The 22,164-nt window shown below is 47.4% G+C and overlaps 7 protein-coding genes across 7 annotated transcripts; 5 read left to right on the top strand and 2 right to left on the bottom strand.

Moving 5' to 3' along the window:
- Nucleotides 1-4,211: 4,211 nt before the first annotated feature.
- On the top strand, nucleotides 4,212-4,712 carry FSST1_004717 (uncharacterized protein; the record flags this gene model as incomplete). Its single annotated transcript, XM_083230920.1, has 1 exon — nucleotides 4,212-4,712. The coding sequence occupies one exon, from the start codon at nucleotides 4,212-4,214 to the stop codon at nucleotides 4,710-4,712; it is 501 nt and encodes a 166-aa protein (XP_083088147.1).
- Nucleotides 4,713-5,192: 480 nt separating this feature from the next.
- Nucleotides 5,193-6,047, top strand: FSST1_004716 (uncharacterized protein; the record flags this gene model as incomplete). The annotated part of the gene is made up of 1 exon (XM_083230919.1): nucleotides 5,193-6,047. One exon carries the CDS (start codon nucleotides 5,193-5,195, stop codon nucleotides 6,045-6,047), a length of 855 nt encoding a protein of 284 aa, XP_083088146.1.
- Nucleotides 6,048-8,616: 2,569 nt separating this feature from the next.
- FSST1_004715 (uncharacterized protein) lies at nucleotides 8,617-11,139 on the bottom strand (the record flags this gene model as incomplete). Its single annotated transcript, XM_083230918.1, has 1 exon — nucleotides 8,617-11,139. One exon carries the CDS (start codon nucleotides 11,137-11,139, stop codon nucleotides 8,617-8,619), a length of 2,523 nt encoding a protein of 840 aa, XP_083088145.1.
- Nucleotides 11,140-13,850: 2,711 nt separating this feature from the next.
- FSST1_004714 (uncharacterized protein) lies at nucleotides 13,851-15,801 on the top strand (the record flags this gene model as incomplete). Its single annotated transcript, XM_083230917.1, has 10 exons — nucleotides 13,851-13,947; nucleotides 14,014-14,157; nucleotides 14,260-14,472; nucleotides 14,532-14,582; nucleotides 14,641-14,784; nucleotides 14,840-14,935; nucleotides 14,988-15,028; nucleotides 15,079-15,224; nucleotides 15,270-15,602; nucleotides 15,660-15,801. The coding sequence occupies 10 exons, from the start codon at nucleotides 13,851-13,853 to the stop codon at nucleotides 15,799-15,801; spliced, it is 1,407 nt and encodes a 468-aa protein (XP_083088144.1).
- A 909-nt stretch (nucleotides 15,802-16,710) lies between these two features.
- On the top strand, nucleotides 16,711-17,627 carry FSST1_004713 (uncharacterized protein; the record flags this gene model as incomplete). The annotated part of the gene is made up of 2 exons (XM_083230916.1): nucleotides 16,711-16,817; nucleotides 16,871-17,627. 2 exons carry the CDS (start codon nucleotides 16,711-16,713, stop codon nucleotides 17,625-17,627), a joined length of 864 nt encoding a protein of 287 aa, XP_083088143.1.
- Nucleotides 17,628-17,732: 105 nt separating this feature from the next.
- Nucleotides 17,733-19,140, bottom strand: FSST1_004712 (N2227-like protein-domain-containing protein; the record flags this gene model as incomplete). Its single annotated transcript, XM_083230915.1, has 2 exons — nucleotides 17,733-18,870; nucleotides 19,013-19,140. The coding sequence occupies 2 exons, from the start codon at nucleotides 19,138-19,140 to the stop codon at nucleotides 17,733-17,735; spliced, it is 1,266 nt and encodes a 421-aa protein (XP_083088142.1).
- Nucleotides 19,141-19,760: 620 nt separating this feature from the next.
- Nucleotides 19,761-20,255, top strand: FSST1_004711 (proteasome assembly chaperone 4 family protein; the record flags this gene model as incomplete). Its single annotated transcript, XM_083230914.1, has 2 exons — nucleotides 19,761-19,934; nucleotides 20,010-20,255. The coding sequence occupies 2 exons, from the start codon at nucleotides 19,761-19,763 to the stop codon at nucleotides 20,253-20,255; spliced, it is 420 nt and encodes a 139-aa protein (XP_083088141.1).
- Nucleotides 20,256-22,164: the final 1,909 nt, after the last annotated feature.

Genomic DNA, 22,164 nt, shown 5'->3' with positions numbered 1-22,164 from the left:
CACAGCCAACAGCCAAGACTATAATTAATTGCCTTTTGAATCGAGATTGGACAACGCCATATCAGATTGTGCCGGGTTAAAGATAGAGGCTTTCGCAGGGGTAAGGCGATCAGGTAGGCTTTTGGACAAGAATGTGGCTTCGGATAATGTTTGCAAACATGCGGAAGACGCTAGAAACAAAGAATACTCAATGCAGATGTGAATAGAAAATAAGTAGGTAAGGGAATGATGGCGTGAGCTGGTGAGACGAGGGGCGAGATGTAAGATACAAGTAGTCTCACTCAAAGACCCGGGACAAAGGAATAATGAACGTCGAGAGATATACCGAGAAAAGACCATAGACGGAAGAAAGAGGAACACTCTCAGTGGTGCACCCATCATGTACGGTGATATTGCCATGGCGCTTACTTGATGTATCTGCTGCGGTTGCGGGACGCTAGAACATTATGAGAAGAGAGGTGCAAGTCATGGACGAGGATCCCTTGTAATCCTGGAGCTGAGGGAGGTAGACAAGCCGCCCCTTGAATAGAAGCCATGGCAGCGGGAGGACGATCGATGGTACCAAGTCACCGTGTTATTCGCCTAATAGAGCATCATAGTACGGCAGTTTGTGTCAAGTTTGCACAAGAGTCACTAGAGAAGAGGGTGTCGAGACTTGAGGTAAGCGGTATATATTAGGCTATGAGTTTCTTCATGTTTAATGCGATTGGGCAGTAAGTACACCACGAAATAAACGATGATAGATCAAAAAGAAACAAGCCCAGATTGACGCTATGGACCGAGTTGTTGAAGAAATGGGGTTATCCAGGGGATCCCAGCTAACCTTGAATATATATTCTAAATTGAGGCCTTTTGTATGGCTCCGGATGGGAGGGGGAACTTTGGATGTTCCACAACAATGATGGATGCTTACAGGCATGGAGAGAGAAAGGAGAGACGATACTGCACTGCAGGTAAGCTAGAAGCAGCGAAATGGGCTCCACCAACAATTCACTTAGTTGGAGGAAGGGGGAAGAAGAAACAGGTATGTTGGTCGATAATTACAATAGCGATACTCGTGTCTGCCGCATTTGATAGAACAATACAAAGTGTGTTTATGTTGATATACAGAACTAAACTGTTTTCGTTCGACGCTATCTTCCAAGCCATCTCCGAAAAAGAAGGACGTTTGCTGTCATACCAACATTAGTAGGTGACCAGGTACCGATCAGGGACGGGATATGGCGGTCTCAGTGAATGAGACATCCGACACTGTCATCCGCATTACCAACGTCTTCAACCCCCATAGGCGCTTGACTGGATCTCACATCGAAACTATCACCATCTTCCACCAACATCAACATCAACATCAACACCATCAGCACAGACAAGATCCTCCCCCAGATTTTCTCCTCCTTCTCTTTACTCCTTAACGTCAACGTCGCACTTGGCATGCGGGGGTTTAGTGTCATTTACCATGACTTAGCTTGGCCTCAATCGCCCCCTCCGGGGAACCCTTGTCTCACCTGGAGACGTCCAGTCTTGGCTAGACTTCTTGACGGTAGATGCTGAGAGGGTCCGGGATTAGCAAAGCTGGGACTCATTTCTTTCTTGCCTGTCCAACGTTGGTTGCTCTGACCGCCAGCTTGGACTTCTTTTGAACTACATTTATCCATTAGTAGACTGCCAAGTCGATCAGTGGCTCGTGTTTGTTACATCAAAATCTTTTCTTTCCAAGATGGTCTAGCTCGAGTATAGTCTACGGATGATCCTCCTTTAACTCGGAACAGCTTCTCCTTGAATGATTCAAATCTATCCTCATCTCCCACGGTCGCCTCACTTTTGATTTATATCAATCACATTAATTAACTCGAGTCAGATCTCATCTCGAATGCTTCCTTTTTAAACGCCTCTGCCGATTTACCCTCGCCGCCGGTGCTATCAACCACGTGCGTGAGACAAGCACCGTTCCCATGCTGGGAAACGATCGCTGAGAACTGCCACGCGAGCAAACAGGCCTACTGCAGTGTTGTGTATCGTGACACATTTCCCTTGCGTGCATGAAAAATCGGTCGATTCCGTCTTGTTTTCCCTCCATTAATCCCCTGCACTCAAAACGCCACGGCGTCAGAACTCGGAGGCTCAACTAAATAACAGCTTTTTGCCGCACAACACATCCGTGTTGAATATAGGTCACGTTTTTTGTTACCAGCTGGGATGGCATGTCTATAGAGTCTAGACTTGGGATCTTATTCCTTCAAAGGTAAAAGTGTGACATCCATGCTGACACATCGAGTGGCCTAGGTCCTTGATCCTTGTCGTTGCAACCTCAAAACTCCGGATCTTCCTCTGTATTCCCATCCGACGGGATGGCTAATATTATCTTTGACTCTTTCCGCAGTTGCTGTGTGTTGAAAATGTTGCGCCTCTTTGGACAATCTGGCGTCTGTTCTCTATAAGCCCAGATTCTTTATAATAAGCCACCCCGGGTATCTGGGGTTACAAAATCTGGGGTATCACCCAACTGCCCGGGATAGGCTACATACCTCAGCAACTTGGCTATTTTCCGTCTCAACTGTCTCAACCAGTTTGCGGACTCTGGAAGGAATGAACTGTGAGAAATGAAACATTAGTGGCCAGTTGTTGTTAGGCAAGGCAAAGCTAGCGTCATTAATAACCCATTATCTAACCAAATTAATGAAATTGATCTGATCCATGGATACTACGTACGCCTTTCGACTAGCCTCTCCGGCTAAAAGCCATGTGCACGAGCACGAGCTCGGCCTTCGCTCTCGTGAACCATGTCGCGGAAGATCATACAGCTGTGCTGAGAAAGGAAACCTACCTGTTTTACATACTCCGTAAGGCGTAGATGACTACATTCCCTCACTTCTTCTTTGAATAAGTTCAAGGTGCCAATAGCCAAGATCCCATTTCAAACTCTGTTCCCCCTCTGACCTGACTGTGATACAATCCTATCCTTGGCCAAGATTCCTTTGCTATTATCCATTCGACCCCTACGGTTATCGTCTAGATCCGTGGTAAGCTGTATGAAGCCATACCAACTTGGGAGCAGAATCACGGCTTGGGGTCCCCCCTGCATGAACTTGTTCAACCTCTCGGTTCACATTACCACATGGACGACTTTCCTTGCACTGCCAAACCACAAGGTCAGAATCACAGATCCGCTGTGTCTGCCGCACCATGCTAGTGCTGCCCATTGTGTTCCACGGATCTTACTGCCACGTTCCTCCTCCTAGGTAGCTAGGAGAAAGCCTGGGGCGTAGTTTGGTCGCATATCAATTCTGAATTTTGATATGGAACTCGCAAGATGTGATAAGGGGAAAAGGTACAGAAATAGATACGATAAAAGAGACGAGACTTCAACAGTCATTGTGTGCTAATCCTTTGCACCGTCGTGGGCCGTCCGCAGTAAAGCCCAAGACTCGTGAGAACCTCCAACTCCTGACCAACATCGGCTTTGCCTTATCCGTGATACATCCAGGATCATCTCCGTTCAAATGACTGCGGTTCTTCGTATCAAAAAAGCCTAGGCTACCACGACATCGGAAAGAGATCCGAAAAGAGATTGAATTCCTTTTGAATGTGACTTGTTGCTCTCACCTTTCAACAGACTTTGATGTTGAAGCAATCATGCATGCATTCTTGGACCTATGCTGGCATAGACATGCAACTATGACTGGGTACCAAGAAGCTATGGTGCTTCTTGGACACGATCTCAAGAGAAAACAGAACATTCTTCTTGAGTTCGGTATGCATAACAGTAAGAAAACTTTACACAAAGGCAACAGTTGTGGATTCGCCCCTGTATATAGTTGGTATGGCCGCAAGAATGAGGTCAGGGCATGAACAAAGAGCACCCTTGGTTTGGCGGCTGATGCAGGTTTGAAGGCCAAACACCGTTTCTACAAAGAATTGCACGTTTCACTGGGTACTTCAATTCCCAATATTGATCATGTCAGCCATCTTGCGCTTTGTGTGTAGATACTACCGATTAACATGTAGTGCCTGTTGATTCTTTACCATCTTTGAGATCTGGTTTGGACTAGGCCACCAGCTGTATACAAAGGTATCAACTATGACTATTCACCCAGATGATACTTCGTCTCCTTATTTATTGAACCAATATATCATGCTCTCTTTCTACTTTCCAACGTCGGATCACTTCATCTACATCACTTGGATGCCTCATAGTATACCGATATCGCACAATGCCAAAAGACGTCAAATCACGCAAGAAAGACCGAAAGGGTCGTAAAAAGGAGAAAAAGTCACCTAGAATCAAAAAGCCAGACATTCATAACGAAAATCCCGATGGACGACGATCTCATAAAAAGAAACAACATTCTGAAAACAAGGAGTCCCTTGACACTATTCGGACGACGCTATTCAGCCTCCACAACAGCATTATAAACAAGAACAGAACCACACCAATAGAGAAACAAGAGTTTTGCTCCAGGATGGGCAATCTATACAGCAACATGCTCGAGCTTGCCTTCGAATTGGGCACCACAGAAGAAGATACTGAAATGGAGTGGCAACACGAGCCGACAAACGTTGTGCATCTGGTTCGCACGTCTGAGGAGATGGCTTGTTATCCTGATGGAGCCGTCGTCTGTCCCTGGCAGACGGCTTCCAACTCAAATTTCCCCAGCACTTTGAGCAATAGTTTGGTTGGGCAGCGGTCTGGAGTTATAGAAGAGATCCTTTAAGGCGGGATGGGCGCATGTAATGAAGGTATCTTGAGATGGGGACAGAGGTGGATATCCGGTATTGGCGAGGACAGAGTTTTTGTACTGCTCCGCAGCCTAAAATGTATCTTGTATATGAAAGCTTCTTCGGGTCAAGGTGTTGTCAATAGAGGGGATTGGACACGTGTTGTGACTACCTAAGTTTTGAGTGTCGTGAGAAAGGTATAAAACATGTTGAAAGCCTCCTTCCACAAAGTAATAACTTACTTGTTTTCTTCAAACCTCAATCCATCACCTGTCAGGAAGGCACGCCTCGAACACTAAACATTATTTATCGTCAAAGAAAACACTCTTTTCCATAACTCACACCTTTCGCCTACAACATCTTGACACTCATGTTCTCTCACCCTCGACTCGGATGAACGACACTTTCGTATTTTATTACTTCATTCTCTCCAAACGCCTTTATTTATCATTTATTCAACTTCAATAATCGCCATCATGTCAATCTCTAGTGTTACTGGACTGGGTCTCTACAATTACTCGACACTCTCCAACACTGCATCCTATGCCGGGTCCTATTCGTCTAGCCACTCTCGAGAGCCATCACACTCGAGGCGTCCGTCTATACCTATGAACTCCTACTCTGCATCTATGCATTCGAGAGCCAGAAATTCGACCGACTCGCGCGTTGACCCTCATTCGTATCCCCGCACCAGCGAGTCTTCCCATGCTACCAAGGCAACTTCCGTCAACGATGAAGCCATGCGCAATATTCGTAGAAAGCACATAGACCGTAAAGACTCGGCTGAGCTTTCATACTACTCATCTGAACGGCCCAGAAATCACAGACACAGTCATCATGCCTACCACAGCCATCATCCGGAAAGCCGCGACAATCGATACAACAGCGCATCTGCAAAATCTCGCAGACGCTTGAGGCATGTGGCAAGCCCACCAGATCTGACTCTGTCACCTCACCCCGTACGCAGCAATGTTATGGCCGTCAAATCAACCAAGAAGAACGACAACATGACCAACCTGACTTGGCGACGCATTAGTCAAGGATTCAAGATGGGCAAGTCCAAGAAGAACGAACAACAGACAGATCAGAAATCATCTGCTGCGACAGAGACGAAGCCAAGAAGGAAAAGCAAATGGATGTTCTGGGCTAAGGAGGAACCTGAGGACACTGTTGAGGCCAGTGCTGCTGCTCCCAGCCCGCCAAAGCCCAGAGACGAGTTGGGTACAAATGTCAACACAAAAAGGAGACCCAGCATTACTGACTGGCTTAATGAAGACTCAAATCCTCCCCAGTCCCCGACAACCTTGAAGCGTTTGTTTGAGGAGGAGTAATGATAGGAACGGGGTCACTACTTGAGTCGTTTTGGTCAAACCAGGATACCCACAGATTGCAAGAGAGATGGTCGTCCTGACAATAGGCACATATTGTTTGCTACAAGTATAGTTGTCTTTACCTTTAACAAGATATATTTTAATGTGGTCAGGATATCACACAGGATGTTGAAATGCAAGTTCGAAGTGGAACAAAACATAGAGAGAATGTGTAACTTTTTGAATCAGTGTAGGCTATAGCCTCAGAGTATTTAAAAAAAAAATTAACTGCTGGAAGCATAAGAGACGAAATTAGTAGGTCACTTTATGCTTCTTAGACTAGGTATAGTTCTTAGACTACTTTTTTTATATCATAAGACTTAGGGAGGTGGAGCTTAAAGAGTCCACGGATAGAAAAGGCATATCACTTCCAACTCTTATCATTATGAGGGTTCACTCGGCTCAAACATAATGTGTGCTCTCATGTGCATGAAGCGGCACCAAAGGCAGACGATGTAACGCATCCCCGAACCCGTGAGACATGATGATCGAAAAGCTGATCTTGTCCTCATGAACGATTCAGCATGCACGTCATATCCGGACCGGTGTGCTCCGAAAGTATCTCTGCCTGCCTATGTAGGTATTTATTTACCCGTTATCGCAGAGCCGCACATCTATCAGGTCTTGTTTCTATCTATCTATCTCCTCAGGCATCTCGCTTCATCACACAAACGGTATGCAGTGTGCTCTATCGTCAGTCTGGGATAATGGATACGAGTATATATCACACTGCATCATTTTGAAACTGCCAGATGACGTCGAAAGACGCGGGATGATCCCCCACGAAGCAAAGGGTCTGGTGAATACGGCCGGATGTTATGCCTGCAGCACGGGAGGAAGCGGCTTTTGAGAGGGGTTTTTTGTTTGCTTTTTTTTCTCTCATTGTTTCTTCTTAGTTGAAGAAACGTGGGGAAGATGGACGTATGTTTTGCATTGTGGGTTTATTGTACTGCGTTGTATGGATGGGATAACAGACGGTGGAGCTGTGAAATGCATGAGGGTATATTAGCGATTGATGGGTTTCCTTGATTGCGATATTTTACGGTTACATTTCGATTGTCTCATGTTTTTATATGATACGACGTCTGTCTATTATACAGTAACGTATAGAGTCTCATGTTGATAGTCACTCCTGCAACAAAGAAAGATGTGCACATTTGCACTCCAACTCACATCATCCCAGCCTTAACTACAGGGGCATTCCATGTTAGTCAACGCACTTGGTCATGTCAGCATGGCATACCTTCGTAGCCTAGTTTACCTAGTCTACACTGTGGTTCTATCCTGTATCCGCAGTAGTTTGTACTAGACTAGTTATCGAAAAAATACAATCTATGTACGGAGACTGCTGCATATTTGTCTCAAAGTGTTCCTACCAACCATCCAATGGAACTATGTCTCTCTTTTCTCTCTCCACTCAGCGCAGTCAGCATCCAATCCATTCGTCTGTCACCTTTTATTGGGGGCATCTTTGTAATTTGCCGAACCAAGCCCTCACCAAAACCAGGAAACGGAAAAGACAAAAGACTTTAGTTTCGTCTCATCAGTGGTACGACATCTTTTGCAAATCAGAGAACTGTAAAACGTCAATTGGTAGAAAAGGACAATAACAGTCGTACCAGTTGAAGGACATCAAAAACCCAGAAATTACAAAAACGCACTCAGTCCAGTCCAGTTCAGTCACATGCCTCCCATTCTCCTCTCCATCTCGGCCGTTCGATGCACACTCCCCCCTCTTCCTTGCTCTAAGCGAAGAAAGGGCTTAGCCTGTAACCCTGTTCTAGCTTCTCGATGGTCTTGATGTACTGGTACAAGGACAATTGGTGGATCTCCCCGTCCCCGCGAGGCTCGTCCCGAACCATCGCGTCTCGTGGCTCTGGGACCCGCCGTTTGCGGGAACTATTGCTTTGTAGTGGAGAAATTACAGTATGAGAAATGACAAAGAAGACTTTCACTGTGACATAGAAATAAAGGTCGACACCAACCCTAATATCGTCAACAGATGTACTGCTAAATAATCTCCAGCCTTGAGATAACCTGGCTTTCCACAGAGCTCTGTTGAGAACATCTTACTCAGCCAATCTATTGCCCTTTTACATCTACCTACCTCATCCAGTTAAACCAAGGGTATATCCGTATACATTATCTCCTTTCCTCAGTCGACAACAAGAACAGGGTATAGAAGAAATCACTACCATCTGCGCCAAAAAAGAAGAAGGAAAAAGGAAAGAAAGAAAAAACAATAACAAACATACTCAAAACCCGCTAAGCAAACAAACTAAAAAAGAAACAACATGTCGTGCTGGCCTAGGTCTCTGCCTAGTTCTGTTTTGTCCCAGACTGTAACTGGCGCCATCCTGATTTCCAGCATATTCCAAAACCAAGAGAAAACTGTTCACCTTTTAGTCACCAATCCATAGCCCAATCTTTCCTTAATGCAAGCCAAGTGAACAGAAGAAATAAGAGCAGGCGTTGAAACGCATAAAAATGAGGAGTGATCCTCTCTATCAACAAGTTAGTGCTGTCAAGGTCAGTCCCAGGCAGAGTGCGCAGCAACACTGCTACCAGGCGGGTAACTCAGTCTACCGCTAGGCATACCCGGAGTATAGGTAACTGCCCTCGATAGACGGTTCGTCCCGACTCTGGATCCATCGTTGGAGTGCTCACTCGTTACGAGCTGCATCATATCTTCGGGCAGCTCTGCACCCTCGTCGTTCCACCAATAGTGCAAAACGTCACTCTGCCAACGATCAAGATCACGGATCTTGAGCCCTCGACTTTTGGTAAATGTCGTGTGGAGCAACCGTGCGTTGGTAGACGATAGACGAAGCTGATGCAGAAGCCATCTATTGATAAAATCTCCCTTTCCGCCCTCGCCATGATCCAACATAAGTCGGTCAATAGAATATTCCTTGGACGCGATTTGCATACGGCCCGGTTTGTCGGCATCGGTTGCAGGTAACGCTGCCGCCGCCTTGAGGGCTCCGCTTGAAGTGAGAGGGAAGTCTTCGGCCAAGACGTGCTCAGGCTGACTCATAATCACAGGGAATGTCGGATCAGCCAGATCCGACCGAGTGCGCAAGATTACAGAGACGTTGTCGAGTTCTATATCCTCATATCCGGCCTCAGGGTATAAGAGATAAGATACTCGCGATGACAAATGCTTTTTCATCGCCCCCTTCTCCTCGCACAGCTTTCGGAGATCTGTCACTTGTTGCTCCAAGTTAGTGACGCTACTGCGCATCTGTTCCTCTTCCAACGGGAACTCGTCAAAGAATTCGATCTCGGCCTCGTTCAATTCCATACCCGCTGCAGATTTCATCCTCAATTCGCCTTCATGCTGCTCTTTGAGAAAGAGTAGCTCATCAAGCTCTTCTTTGGCGTTCTCAAGATCACCTACTGCGGCCATAAGTTCTAGAAATAGAGGGTGCACGTCTTCAGAAGGACCTCTGGGAAGGATTCCCATTAAATCATTCGGCATATTGTTGTCCTGTTCGTCCTGAGGTTCGTCCTCGGGTGACTCCTCAAGAGGAGTGACTTGGTCAACTGCCAGCAAACTGAAGAAGCGAATTTCTAGTCTGTTTAGCGTCTCTTCTTCTTCGTCGAGAGTGACTTCAAGATCTTCATAGTCGTTTTCAAAAGCTTGGTACTCAGTCCTGAGACGTTGCAAATCTGCCAGGCGTCTTTCCAGGTTGATAGGTGAAGTTTCTAGTTGTTCCTGGTGAGTGATAAGCATTGGTCGAATGACACTCATGAATGCGTTATCTGCATCGTCTCTGTTTCGACGTAACTCTCTCAATCTCTTCCTCTTCTTAGCCATCTGGCTCTTAATGTCATTCAACTTGACGCGTTGGTCCTTGAGCTTTATCCAGAGGAGCTCAAGGGTATCTTCGGAAGGTACAGATTCTTTTGATAGATGGCTTCTGTCACCTCTAGTGGGTTCCAAAAGTGGTTCCAGGCTGGCACTCAAGTCCAGCCGATCTTTTGGTGCGCGATCCCGCTCGTACTCAGATATCCAAGTAGTTATGCGGTTTGTCATGGATGTTTTGCGATTCCTCCCTTGCGAGTTCAGGGTGGACGCAGTTGGGTATAGCGGAGGAAACTGCCGCGAGTTTCTGAAGACAAGAGAGTCTTCATCAGACAATGAATCGTAAGAGGAGGCCACATCGTCAATCAATCGTGGTATAGTATAGCTCGAAGATGGGGATCTTGAAGTAGAGCCACCGAGTTCATGTCGACTTGCTTGAGGGACTGAGAGATTCGCGAGACTCTTCCCTTGAATTGACTGCTGGGTGTTGGGTGATTGGCCAAAGCCAGCGAACCCTCTTGGTGGCCTCAAGTTCGGGGTCTGGGGTTGCGTTGGGGTACCATTAGAAACATGAAATGTTGAGACGGTCGGCGTGCCGGGAGGATGGGGAGGCGGAGGCGGAGGCGGCGGTGGCGGTAGTATTTGCTGAGGTGACTGTCGTCGGAAGGGAACCGCGTCACGGCTGTATAAGAGTGGTGGTCGTAGGTTCGTATGGACGAAAGCTTCCCCAAGCGGTGGTGGAGGCGGGGGTCTACCAAATGGGATTCGAGTCGGCCCCAACGGAAGTGACTGTGGCCATATCATTGGAGGTCGAAGATAAGACGGCGGTGGTGGAGGTGGAGGAGGAGGAGGAGGAGGACGTGATGGTTCATCGAGGCCAGCTTTCCAGGACGGTGGAGGACGATGTGGTGGAGCCGGACCATACCTGTCTACATCGCGTCTGCTGATGATGCTGGCCTGGGTAGAAGTTGGTTGATACATGGAAAATACAGTATCGACTTCAGACATGGGCAAGCTTGTCGAAACATGAAGAGAGGGTGGAAGAGCGTCGAGGGTCTGGTAGCGACTCTCGCCCTCGTCCTCGTCCTCGTCCTCGCCCTCGACCTGATCTGGGGAGCGAGGTCTGCCATGAGCCCCAGGGACAGGAAGGGGCAAGGTAGAGCTATGAGGGTATTGGTGATGTTGACTCTGGTGAGCTTGGGCATAGCTCGAGTGGTTGTGGTTGTCGTACGCTACGGCATCCATCGACGTACGTAAGATCAACAGAGCTAAGGGAAGAAGACGGATTCATGGGAACTAGAGGCGGCTTGTCCATTTCTCTGATGACCTGATCAGACGATACGAGACGAGACAATCAATGCCGAGACGACCGCTGAGGCTCTTTGGCTCGAAAAGATCGACTGTTGACGTTGACGTTGACGTTGACGTTGACGGGGAATGAACGAACGACAGGACAGGACAGGATAGGATAGGGATGGCAAATGGGTACGCGGACAGAGAGAGAAGAAGGGAAAAGGGAGATGACAAGGAAATGTAATCAGTCAAGCAACCGAGCCAGGGGTTTGCTTTTTCCTCCATTTGGCGAGGGACAGCCCTGGGCAACACTGTAATCTAGCGGCTGATTTGCGCGTTGATGTTACAACAAGGTTAGGTCATGTTTTAGGGGAAGTGCTCCCGGCGTCGGGGACAGCGGCCACTAAAGACTAGCGACAGTTAGCGCCTGGCAACTGGAGTCAATGCCTGTGGATGGTCTATCCATTGGCAAAACACATCCAGTCCATCAAGCTCGACCAAATAGAAATGTGACAGCAGAGCGTGGGAGGGGAAAAGGCGAGTGTTTCCTCAAATTATGCAGCGATGTCGACCAGTGAGAGTGGGAATGCCTATGTCAGACTTGCTGGGATTCCTTAAGGTAAGACATTAGGTCGGCTACGTAGCGTGTCATGTGTGTTATGCAACATTGTGCTGGTTCTTGGAATACAAGGTAGAAAACAAAACACATCATCATTGTTGTTGTCGTTGTCATCTTGTCCGCCACAGGAAATGAAATCCAACTCACGTTTCAACAAAGTTCAAAAAAACGGTCAACGGCTACTCTATTTAAACTAACCTTAGCCTCAAGACGCAGTCGTGGAACGAACGAACAGAGGCCCTTTTTTGAGGCCTGCTAGGATTCCACTATCAGTGGATGCTCCAAGTGCACACTGTGCTCTTCCCGCCCACTTAGTCTCCCAAGCTAACGAATGCAACTGTTGTAGCTCTACCTCAACACCAACAACTACACCCTGTATTCATTCCCGGTGGACGCCTTCTAAAATCGCTCACTCCCCTCCCAATTGGTCCCTCGATCCAATACCCTCTCGGCTCTATGCATTGTGCCCTGTATTCGGAGGGGCGTGTCTCCTACTCAAGACTACAGCGCTCTTTCGGTGCCTATTCCAGATGGACGATGGATGATGGAGACTTACCCATTTACTATCACTCTTTCTTGCTGCTTGTTCGGCTGGCGTCTTGCTTGCTTGTTCGCTTGCTTGCCTGCGTGTTGCGTGCCGTGCCATGTCATGGCATGCTTGACTCGGGTTATCTAATACCAAAGTGACCTCTGCTTGTTTCGGTCCCCATTCTCACCTGCCCTTCTCTCGTCCAAAGGTATTCATCTACTGGAGACTCGACTTGACTCAGCTAACTAAGGGTCTCGTCATGCGAGTTTGCAGCTCGACTCCTCCCAGAACCCCTCCATGAGTCCACCTCCTCCACTTGTTGCATCCATCCCCACTCGACGCTCCGTCTGTTACTCGCTGGTCGATGCGCGACATTAAAGAGATGCTGGACTGCATACTCAGAAGCGACTGATAAGCTGCGGTTGCCGCTCAGTTGTCCACCCTTTAAGCCCTCCAGTTCTATCTCTTGTTTCCCGTCCGTCCTTCAAGGTTGTACGTGCTGTAGGCACTCGGAAACTCAACCACATTGACTGACACCAGGCTGTATGCTATTTGCTCCGGCCAGTGAGTGCTACAACCTCTGCAGCCAAGCTACATTACATTGCTGTGTTTCTTGCTGCTAGTATTCTGTTGTCGGTTGATGCCATTGTTTCTGTTGTGCCACCATCCCGGCAAAACTAGCTTGCAACGACTGTTCTGACTTCACTTCACCAACAAGACCACCATAAGAAACGCACGAGATACCCCTTCAGCATACTTCATGCAGCTCTGAAGCGATAATCCTAGTATTGGCGGCAGGATCTGACCTATGCCCCTCGACGTACATACGCCACAAACACCAATCATCACAGAACACCGGTCTACCTGACCCCGGATACAGGAAAGACGGTATAGCACTAAAGCAGAGACAAGACAATTATCCCCCCGCGAAGTCTGTTCGAGTACTTTCACCCAAAAAGATACTATTCAGACCCAATCTTCGTAAACGCACCCCAAGCAAACCAACAATAGCTTGGATCTTCATCCTCGTGCAGCCGAGTTGCAGCTCCTTCGTCCAGTCTGCATCTGAATAGAGAGCTGAGCCGCATTCCTGGTTAGCTACTTAACTTGTCGGTTTAAAGGTTCCACTTTGTCACTTTTGACTCTCATTCATTTTTACAAAAACCCCCAACCCACCATCTTCTCAGCTGCTGGTACCTCTTTACTCGAACGTTGGCAGCTTCGTCGGATTTCAACCGACTACAAGGCCTTCGTCTTTTTTGGGTGACGAGACAGAAGTCTCTTGGTCTCGATCAGCCGGTTGTCCGACTATTCTTTGCATCCTTGGGCATCACTTTGGTCGTTTCACCTCTTTTCGATCGATCCATACCATCGTGCAGCACAGCCAATCTGCTTGCGAATTGCTGCGTTTTCATATCCATAACTACCATTATTGTTGCTCGACTATTCTTTGTTGGATCATTGCAATCGAGCCGGGATATTTAAAAGCATTGCCTGTATGCGCAAAATGCTACTATGTATCAAACGAGCAGATCAGGATGGAGCGAGTGGTCTCAATGGATCTGGAATACAGATTATCAGCAGTACTACCGCCAGCGAGTAGATATTTCAGGTGCGTCTTGAATCTCCACATACTAACCCCCATTTCTCGAAAAGGTTACTGATGATAACCATCCAGGCAACCCGGATATACAATGGCAGAGCGAATATGAGGCTGCTCAGAACAATCAGACACCCCGAACCCCAGTGGAGCAGATGACACAGCAGTTCGGGGCTGTCAACATACGGAGTCCTGAGCAAACTGGTGGAGATGAACAAAATAGTACGTTTTATCTCAAACTAGCATCCTATTCAGCATGCACCTACTTCTTTCTCTCTGGATGTATCCATCGATGAAGTGCCACTAACATATTCAATGTTCTAGACGATGATTACACTGTTACGAGCTCGTCATCGAAGGTGAAATCCAGATCCTCAAGATCGCACGGCAGTTCCTCGAAATCGAAATCAAAATCATCCAAAACTTCAACTGGGAAGGGAAAAGCGCCTGTTCAAGAAGACATCCCCGAGGACGATGGACAAGATTATGACGATCGCTATACCCAACGCAAAGCATCCAACTCGCAAGACGAGATGTGTAAGTTCCTGACAAGACCTGTGGTTCATCTCAGGTACACAATTTACTAATGTGTCCAGACTACGACGAGACTACTGGACAGTACCATGCGTATCCACAAACTGCGCAAGGTATGTAGAACGATCCCTCAGCTTCTAATTACAAACAGCGCTCACACGAATGTTACAGTGTCTACTCCAACACAACCATATGCAGATGATTCAGGAGAATATGAGGATCCAGTACTTCAGGATGCTCTTGCTCAAAGCAAACAATATACACGTGATCGATATGTAAATGGCGAGCCTTCGTCTACAACTTACGCCGCATACAGTATGTCACCAATATACCAAAAGATAGTTCGGAGTGCTAACAATAAACCTCGTAGCACAAGATGACGAAGATGAAGCGGGGCCTGCAGTGCCTACGGGAAACCAAGAGCACATCATAGGCACTGGTGGTGAATCGGAAACCCTAGATCCACGTACGCACACCCCCGAACCTCCCTCAGATCTCTCAAGCTAAGACTATCTTAGGATATACCGTTGCACCTTCTCACATGTTTCAACCTGGAGAGGTGAGTCGATACTGCTGTAAACATTTCTAGTTATACTAACCTCGCCACAGGTTTTCAAGGTGCTATGGCCAGAACCAGCAGGAGGGGGCAGTATTGTGGAGGAAACGGTGTATCGAGACCAATACGGCGGTCGGATATTCGTTCACTTTCGCCGATTTATTGTTGTTGCCAACGACCTTGGGCACTGTACTTGCATGTAAGTGTTATAGCAGGCCATTCCTGATGTTCGCTGACGTATCAGTCCAATTTCTACCTACGGTAAAAAGGGTTGCAAAAAGAGTGGTGTCAAGGCCGAGCAACATGGCATTGTCGCCGAAAGTAGCAATCGAAGCCCGATCCCTCTGAGCAATGAGCCTAAGCTTGGGTTTCCCCCGGTTCGTGTGCATATTTACGAGCAAGGCGAACGTATCTCAAAGGAGTCACGAGTTAACTACTCGAAACTCACGACTGTGGAGCATAACGTCAAGGTGCTCTTCATTGGTCGTGTAGTGGGCTCAGATTGGGATGTCGTTACCGAGGCTGTTAACACCAGCTGGGCGAACAAGATGCACACGCACAAAAAGAAGCACCGCAGGTAATGAACGACCTCGCGAGCGCTCTCAAATTCACGTTTTATGGTGCCTGCTCCCAGCAGGTCCCTACATTGGGTGTCTCGAACAACACTCACATATATACGTTCCTCAGGAGCTGCCAGCCAATCTGACATGCTCTTGCGAAACTCGTCTCAAAAGCTTTGTTATAGCGAGACAGCTGCGGCTTTGGTCGACAGCTGAGTTTCCAAACGTACTGCCTGAATCATGGAGGTGATGTTTCGGTTACGGCACTGAGGTCATCAGCTCAGTGGCGTGACAGAACAAATCTGCACGTTCTAGGCAAGGCAGCCGTTGTTTTAATAGTATTGGACCCGTTTCTGGACATGTCTTTACATTTCTCTTCTCTTCTGATCTTGGAGGATACTCTTGGATGATGTATTTTTGGATGTGTTTTTTCTTTTACTCGATACGGCACAGGATAAGGTGGAACAGCACACAACACAAGTCTTGATGTGTTTCCAGATAATGATTTCTGAACATGGTTAACTATTTCAACTCTTCATCTGCATTTTCTCTTCTACTTCCCTATCGCATTCATGGGATGGTTTCTTTCATTTATGCTTTGTTATGACTGGGGATATGCATGATTTGCCGTATAGCGCAAAGCTGGTCATTCTGACTCTGGGTTGCACATTTCCATAATGATACCTACTTTCAATATCTCATTAAATACACGACTCAAGACAAGTAGAATAAATAACCTTCCCTCGAGTGTTGATGATGTAGTCTAGCTCATCAAACGATTAACTGGTTACCGAAATGGACCCACACAACGGACATCGTGCCTCGGTATCTTCTTCCCCGCAACCGGAGCTTAATAAATGAACCCCGGACCTACCCCAGGCCAGTCAATACTCCGAGGCTCAGAGCTTGCCACGAACATCAAAGGGGAAAACGTTACCTATCAACTCTCCTTCCTATAAAGCTAACTGGCTCCTCCTCTGCTTTTGTAAAAGATTCTGAAACCTAGTCCAAGTTATTGTAGTACCTATAGAACAAACACTCCCTTTTTCCAATCTCATTCCTCATCTATCCTTGTTTGGCTTTATTTACTATTTTTCGACACCAGCACCAACACAAATAGACATCATGGCTGAGGCTCAGTTGAACGATTTCCCTTCGCTTTTCTCCCTGAAAGGCAAGATCGCTGTCGTTACTGGTGGCTCTCGTGGTCTAGGCCTTCACGCAGCTTCAGCGTTAGTAACCTTTTTTTACCATTTCTTTTGAACGCGACTGACATCATATCCAGATTCCTACAAGCAGGCGCATCAAAAGTCTTCATCTCATCCCGCAAGGCCTCCGCCTGTGAGGAAGCTTGCAAGGCTCTCAATGCGCTTCCCAACCTTTCACCCGGCGCTGTCGCCATCTCAGTCCCTGCCGACTCTTCCAAGTTCGAGGGCGTAGAAAGTCTGCTCGCGCAGGTCAAGAAGCACACTGATCGTGTGGATATCCTCTTCGCCAACGCTGGCGCGACATGGGGCGAGTCTTTCGATACGCACCCTGACTCTGCCTTTGCCAAGGTCATGGATCTCAACGTCAAGGCTGTTTTCAACACCATCCGTCTCTTCACACCAATGCTCGAGAAGAGCGCTTCCATCCAGGACCCCAGCCGCGTCATCATCACAGCTAGTGTTGCAGGTCTCGCTGTCGGCACCATTGGAAAGCAAGGCACTTACGGTTACTCCGCCAGCAAGGCCGCCGTGCTGCATCTCGGACGCAACCTGGCTATGGAGCTGGGACCTCGACACATCACCGTCAACTCCATCTGCCCTGGTTTCTTCCCCAGCAAGATGTCCAACGGACTGCTGGAGATGTCGGGTGGTGCCGACCAGTTTGCCGCTTCCAACCCCATGCGCAGACTTGGTCAGCCTGAGGATATTGCTGGTGTCGTTGTTTATTTGGCTAGTCGGGCTGGATCGCATGTCAACGGCGAGGCGGTTGCTATTGATGGTGGTGCCCTGTGGCAACGTGGAGAGCTCATGATTGCGGAGAAGGCTAAGCTATAAGTGTTTTGCGGCGAACAATTTATTATAAAGGCAGCCATTAATTTGTAGCATTTAGATCGAAATACAATATCATATGTAACTTGTTTTTGAACGACTTTTTTATATTCAGGAGTCATTCGTATTTAGTGGTTTTCGAGCGAGCCAAGTACTTGCTCTGTAGGTAGACTGTAAAAGACTTTCAGGGTCGTGAATATACGGCGCATGGACACCAGTCTTATGCCACTCAACGACAAAGCCCATCTTCTCCAGGAGTGCAATAACTTCATCATCCGCCAGCTCAAAGCTTCCTGGGTCAGCAATGCCTGATGAATTCTTGGGGTCGTGTTCCGCATCGCCGTCCTGTCCATGGTTTCCAGGCGCATTGTTCTCAAAATGCCACAGCAACGGTCCGACATTAATGAGAACGCCTCCAGGTCGAAGGCAATGTCGTATGACTTCGAGATAACGGATCAGGTTGGGGGCTGTATCGAGGAAGAAAACACTTGCCACGGCGTCGTACTGTGCCTCGTGTTCTTCGTCGGCATAAAGACAGAGAAAATCAGCCGCACACATAGACATCTCTCCGGTGTTGGGTGTTTTGGCCAGCACGGAAGCTGGATGGATATCCGGGACGGGATATCCCCGTAGATGGTTGGCTCGAGTTAGGTGGTTAGAGAAGCTGTGAGCCCAAGGATAGATGGTGTGCTCTTCAGCTTGTGGACAGCAGTTGAGGATGTATGATGAGGCGAGCAGCTGATGATAAGAGATTTCGTTCCCTTCAGCATTGTACCCATTCGCCACCAGTTCGAAAACCAGTCTTCCTAGCCCCGCGCCTGGTACCAAGACTTTTAGAGGAGATCTGTCTGGGTATTTCTCCTTCTCAGCCGCTAGGGCTTTCATGATGGGACCGTAGCAAGCCTCCCTTTCTGCAGCTCCCGCCGCAGTCCAATCTCTATAGAATTGTCGAATAGTACTCCTGGCCTTGTCAACATCAGAGTGCTTGGCTACCCCAGCCCATTCTTGGGGCATCGCCAGCTCTTTGCCTTCGGGGTCGGCCGCCATCATGCGAAATGATTGGAGGCCAGTGCGAGCAATGGTGCGAGCTAGCTTAGCATTCTCGTTGATAGCATAGTCAGTCTTCTCAAGGGTGTCGAGGAAGTTGAATGGAGGTGCAGCCAAGAGTTGCCATTGTGCCTGGGGTAAAGCATAGAAGGCTTGACGGCGCAGGTGTGTTACGTTGAAGTGTGAGACTTTGGCGTATTGGCTGCGAAAATCTCAGTATGGGAACACAACGTATCCAAGCTGAGTGTGGTCATTATAGAGCGACTTTTGGATCTTCCAGTCAGTTCTTGAGAGAACTGAGCATGATGGTCCAACTAAGGCATAATGCCTTGGTGTAAACTCACAAGAATGAATCCAATGCACTGAATATAACGCGAACTTCCTCAGGATCTTCAGCATTTTCCTCTACGCCCGCCCAGGCGCTATCATCGGGGACAATTTCGATGTGGTGGCCATCTTCAGACTCGGCCATCTTGGTTGACTTTGAAATAGACGTTGATATATGTTATCTGCAAGTGAGGGTCATGGCGGGGTAGAAAGGAGGAATGTTGATAAACAAAGTGCCCACCAGAGGGTAAAATGCCGATTTTAAGTAAGTTGACGAAATTTGAGTATACTAGGCGACTCAGATAAATCAATCTAAGAAGTAAAATATGAAAAGAAGACAATTAAGATGAACTCATATCTCTCGCCTCTTACAACAACAATGTCAAGATTTTTGCGGACCTTGAGTCTGCGTGGGGTTGAGGAGATCATGTGATTGCGCAATTCGATGTAAACCTTCAACTTCAACATAACAACATCGAGAGCAGAAGGAATGTGATTTTTATCCAATGTTAAAATAATTTTGCCCTCTTTCTTCATGTACGTTGGCAATAGAAGCTTCTGCGGAAAGTGTGAACACTGACAGCTCATACAGTTACGTCAATTGCGCAAACGGAATAAATCCCATTCCACTCAGCTTTAGTCGACCTACACGTAGCTTTGATACTACAGCTCCTTGACATAGGTTCTCATAAGTTCGCAACAAACAACACAAATTTCTCATCACCAAGGCAGATTTAGATATCTGTCTAGCCTCACTGCACCATCATGGCCACAGACTCAATCGAGCTTTCCGTACCCCTCCCTCGGTCTCTTGATACCCGCATCTACCTCCGCCTATCTACCAAAGCAAAGTCCATTGTGATTTTTCTCTCAACCGCTACACAGGATGAACTGTCTACGCCTGTACCCTTAGGCTCGTTTGTTTATGCTCTGCCCAACGTGAGCTCAGCCTTTTTCTTTTCTCTCTCTGTCGCCCAGGTGGCAAGACACTGCTAACCCAGATCTGTCTTGTAGCGACTTGACCAGGCACAACCGCTCTCCACGACTCTCTACTCGTCAGAGATATCGGTAGAGTTCACAACGCGCCTGGCAAAGCTGCTGGCTCGCAAATCACAGCTTCCTGTCTATGTCACCAACTCGATGAGCTTTGCTAATGCCGGAATGGGCGGCACAGTAGAAGAGGAGATGGAGGCTTTCAAGACTATTGTTCAGGTTGTCTCAGAAAAGCTACAACTGAGCGCCAAGCCAGCTACAGTCTAAAGGATGACCGAGGCCATCGTTACACCCCACGTAAGAACGAAGATCGGGAGTTCCTGATGGCGTCTATCAGATAAATTCTCACCGCAGGTACAGGACCACAGAGGGCATGTCACTATGTGACAAAGCTGTCAAGACAGTTTTTGGGAGAATTACAACATGGACCACGCACGATGCCGGGTGGCTCCGCAGCGACACACATAGGCAAATGGCTTGAGACAAATGTTTGTCACCTGGCGGAGATGTGCGTGTGATACCAAGACATCCGACTACCTCTTTGGTTTAGAGAGGCTTGAAATGATTGTTTATCCATTAGTAGATACAAACAGACGTTCAAAGAACAAAAGATGCTCTTTATTGCACGGCATTGCTTGTGTCATGATGATAACGATATATGTCCAATGTGGAGGGCTCTTGTCTACTCGACGAGCAAGTATGGTTTGCCAACGATCCTCAGGATGTCCAGCTGCAGACCGCTCCACGAAATGGTGACTGGCTGGGTGATGGCATCGCACATGTGATACATGTTAATAGAAACTGGTGCAACATCGAGATACGCGGCACTTACGGCGAGACTGATCTTGGAATGACGCTTTAGTGTGACCGGGCATCTAGATCAGAAGTCTCCTTGTTGTATTGTCGATTCACACCGTGTAAAGACATCTCTGTAGAAGGATAATGGTGACTACGTTTATCGGCAATGATTTCCATTGTCACTGAACTGCTTGTACAGTACCTCTGCATCTGCGGACAACTCCAAAAACCGTTAAGTGCAATGTCTCAGGCATGGCCACGGCCCGTTGCAGGCGTTAATTTAAATGATTCAGGATTAAAGGCTGAAGTTGAAATCTATTGGAAGATAGATGTAAATAAGCGGCTATTTCGTCTTTGTTGACTTCTCTACATGGATCAGTAGCCAAAGACATTAATCCCTTGGCGAGGACAAGGGAAGATTGAACTAGGGTGTCGGTTTTGTATACTTTTTGTTAGTTACAGACTGTTGATTCTGATTCTGATTCCAATCTAATCTTATCTAGCTTCGGTGATGCCCGCCAAGAACATTTTCATCTTTTCGTCATTCGAATTTCTGTTTGGCGGGTTATCGTTATCGCGCAACGCCACTGAATATTTTTTTTCTTCTTCCAATTAGACCCTTGATTTTGACGGTCTGATGTGTGTATTTCAAGGCGTCAGAGTGTGTCGACACTGTGTGAGACGATGACCTTCTGTCTTATCTCGCCAGAGCTAAACCTAAAGTAGACTTTTTACAAGTTGCTACCCATCTTTGAGCCTCCGCTCTCTCTTTCCCCCCTCACAGGGCTCCTCTCTCTCTCTCTCTCTCTACTCCGTAGGTACCTACCTCAGTACGGATATACCAGAGTCTTCCATGTCTTCCATTGTGGGCTCCTGAGCTTCTTTATCAACTCTAACTGAGAGAGATCAACTTCTTTCCCTTGGAATCAATTGTTTCCCTTTTACTTATCGTATCCACTGATAGGACCGCTTTCCGATAACTTTCCCCACACAACTTAAAATCATCAACGTTTGAGAAACAAAAGAAAAACAAGCAAAATAAGAACAAGCAACAAGCGAGTGACTTGGTTAACTTGACTTGGACTTGAGCTTTCCAAGTGGTGGCCCCACGGTGTTGCACATCCCTGTATCGGAGGGGCACATTCGCTTCGCCCACTATACCATTACCTGCCATTCATTCATCCATCCATCCTACCCATTTGCATCCAATACCACCGACCGCTCGTCTCTCTCTCTCTCTCCCCTCTTCCTTTCAGAGTAGAGCCCTACTGCCATTGTTTCTTTTTCGGGCCTCGTCTTGGCTTAGCTTTGCGCATTGCTGATCGTCAACGAGTAGCACTTGCGAAGCTTAGCTCATGTGAAGTTTGTTCACACAAAA

This window comes from Fusarium sambucinum, chromosome I (genome assembly GCF_050947815.1).
Source record: "Fusarium sambucinum isolate potato_lamoka chromosome I, whole genome shotgun sequence".
Taxonomy (NCBI): Eukaryota; Fungi; Ascomycota; class Sordariomycetes; order Hypocreales; family Nectriaceae; genus Fusarium; species Fusarium sambucinum.
The sequence above is the reverse complement of the archived record's forward strand: the minus strand, read 5'-3'. Positions and strand labels throughout refer to the sequence as shown.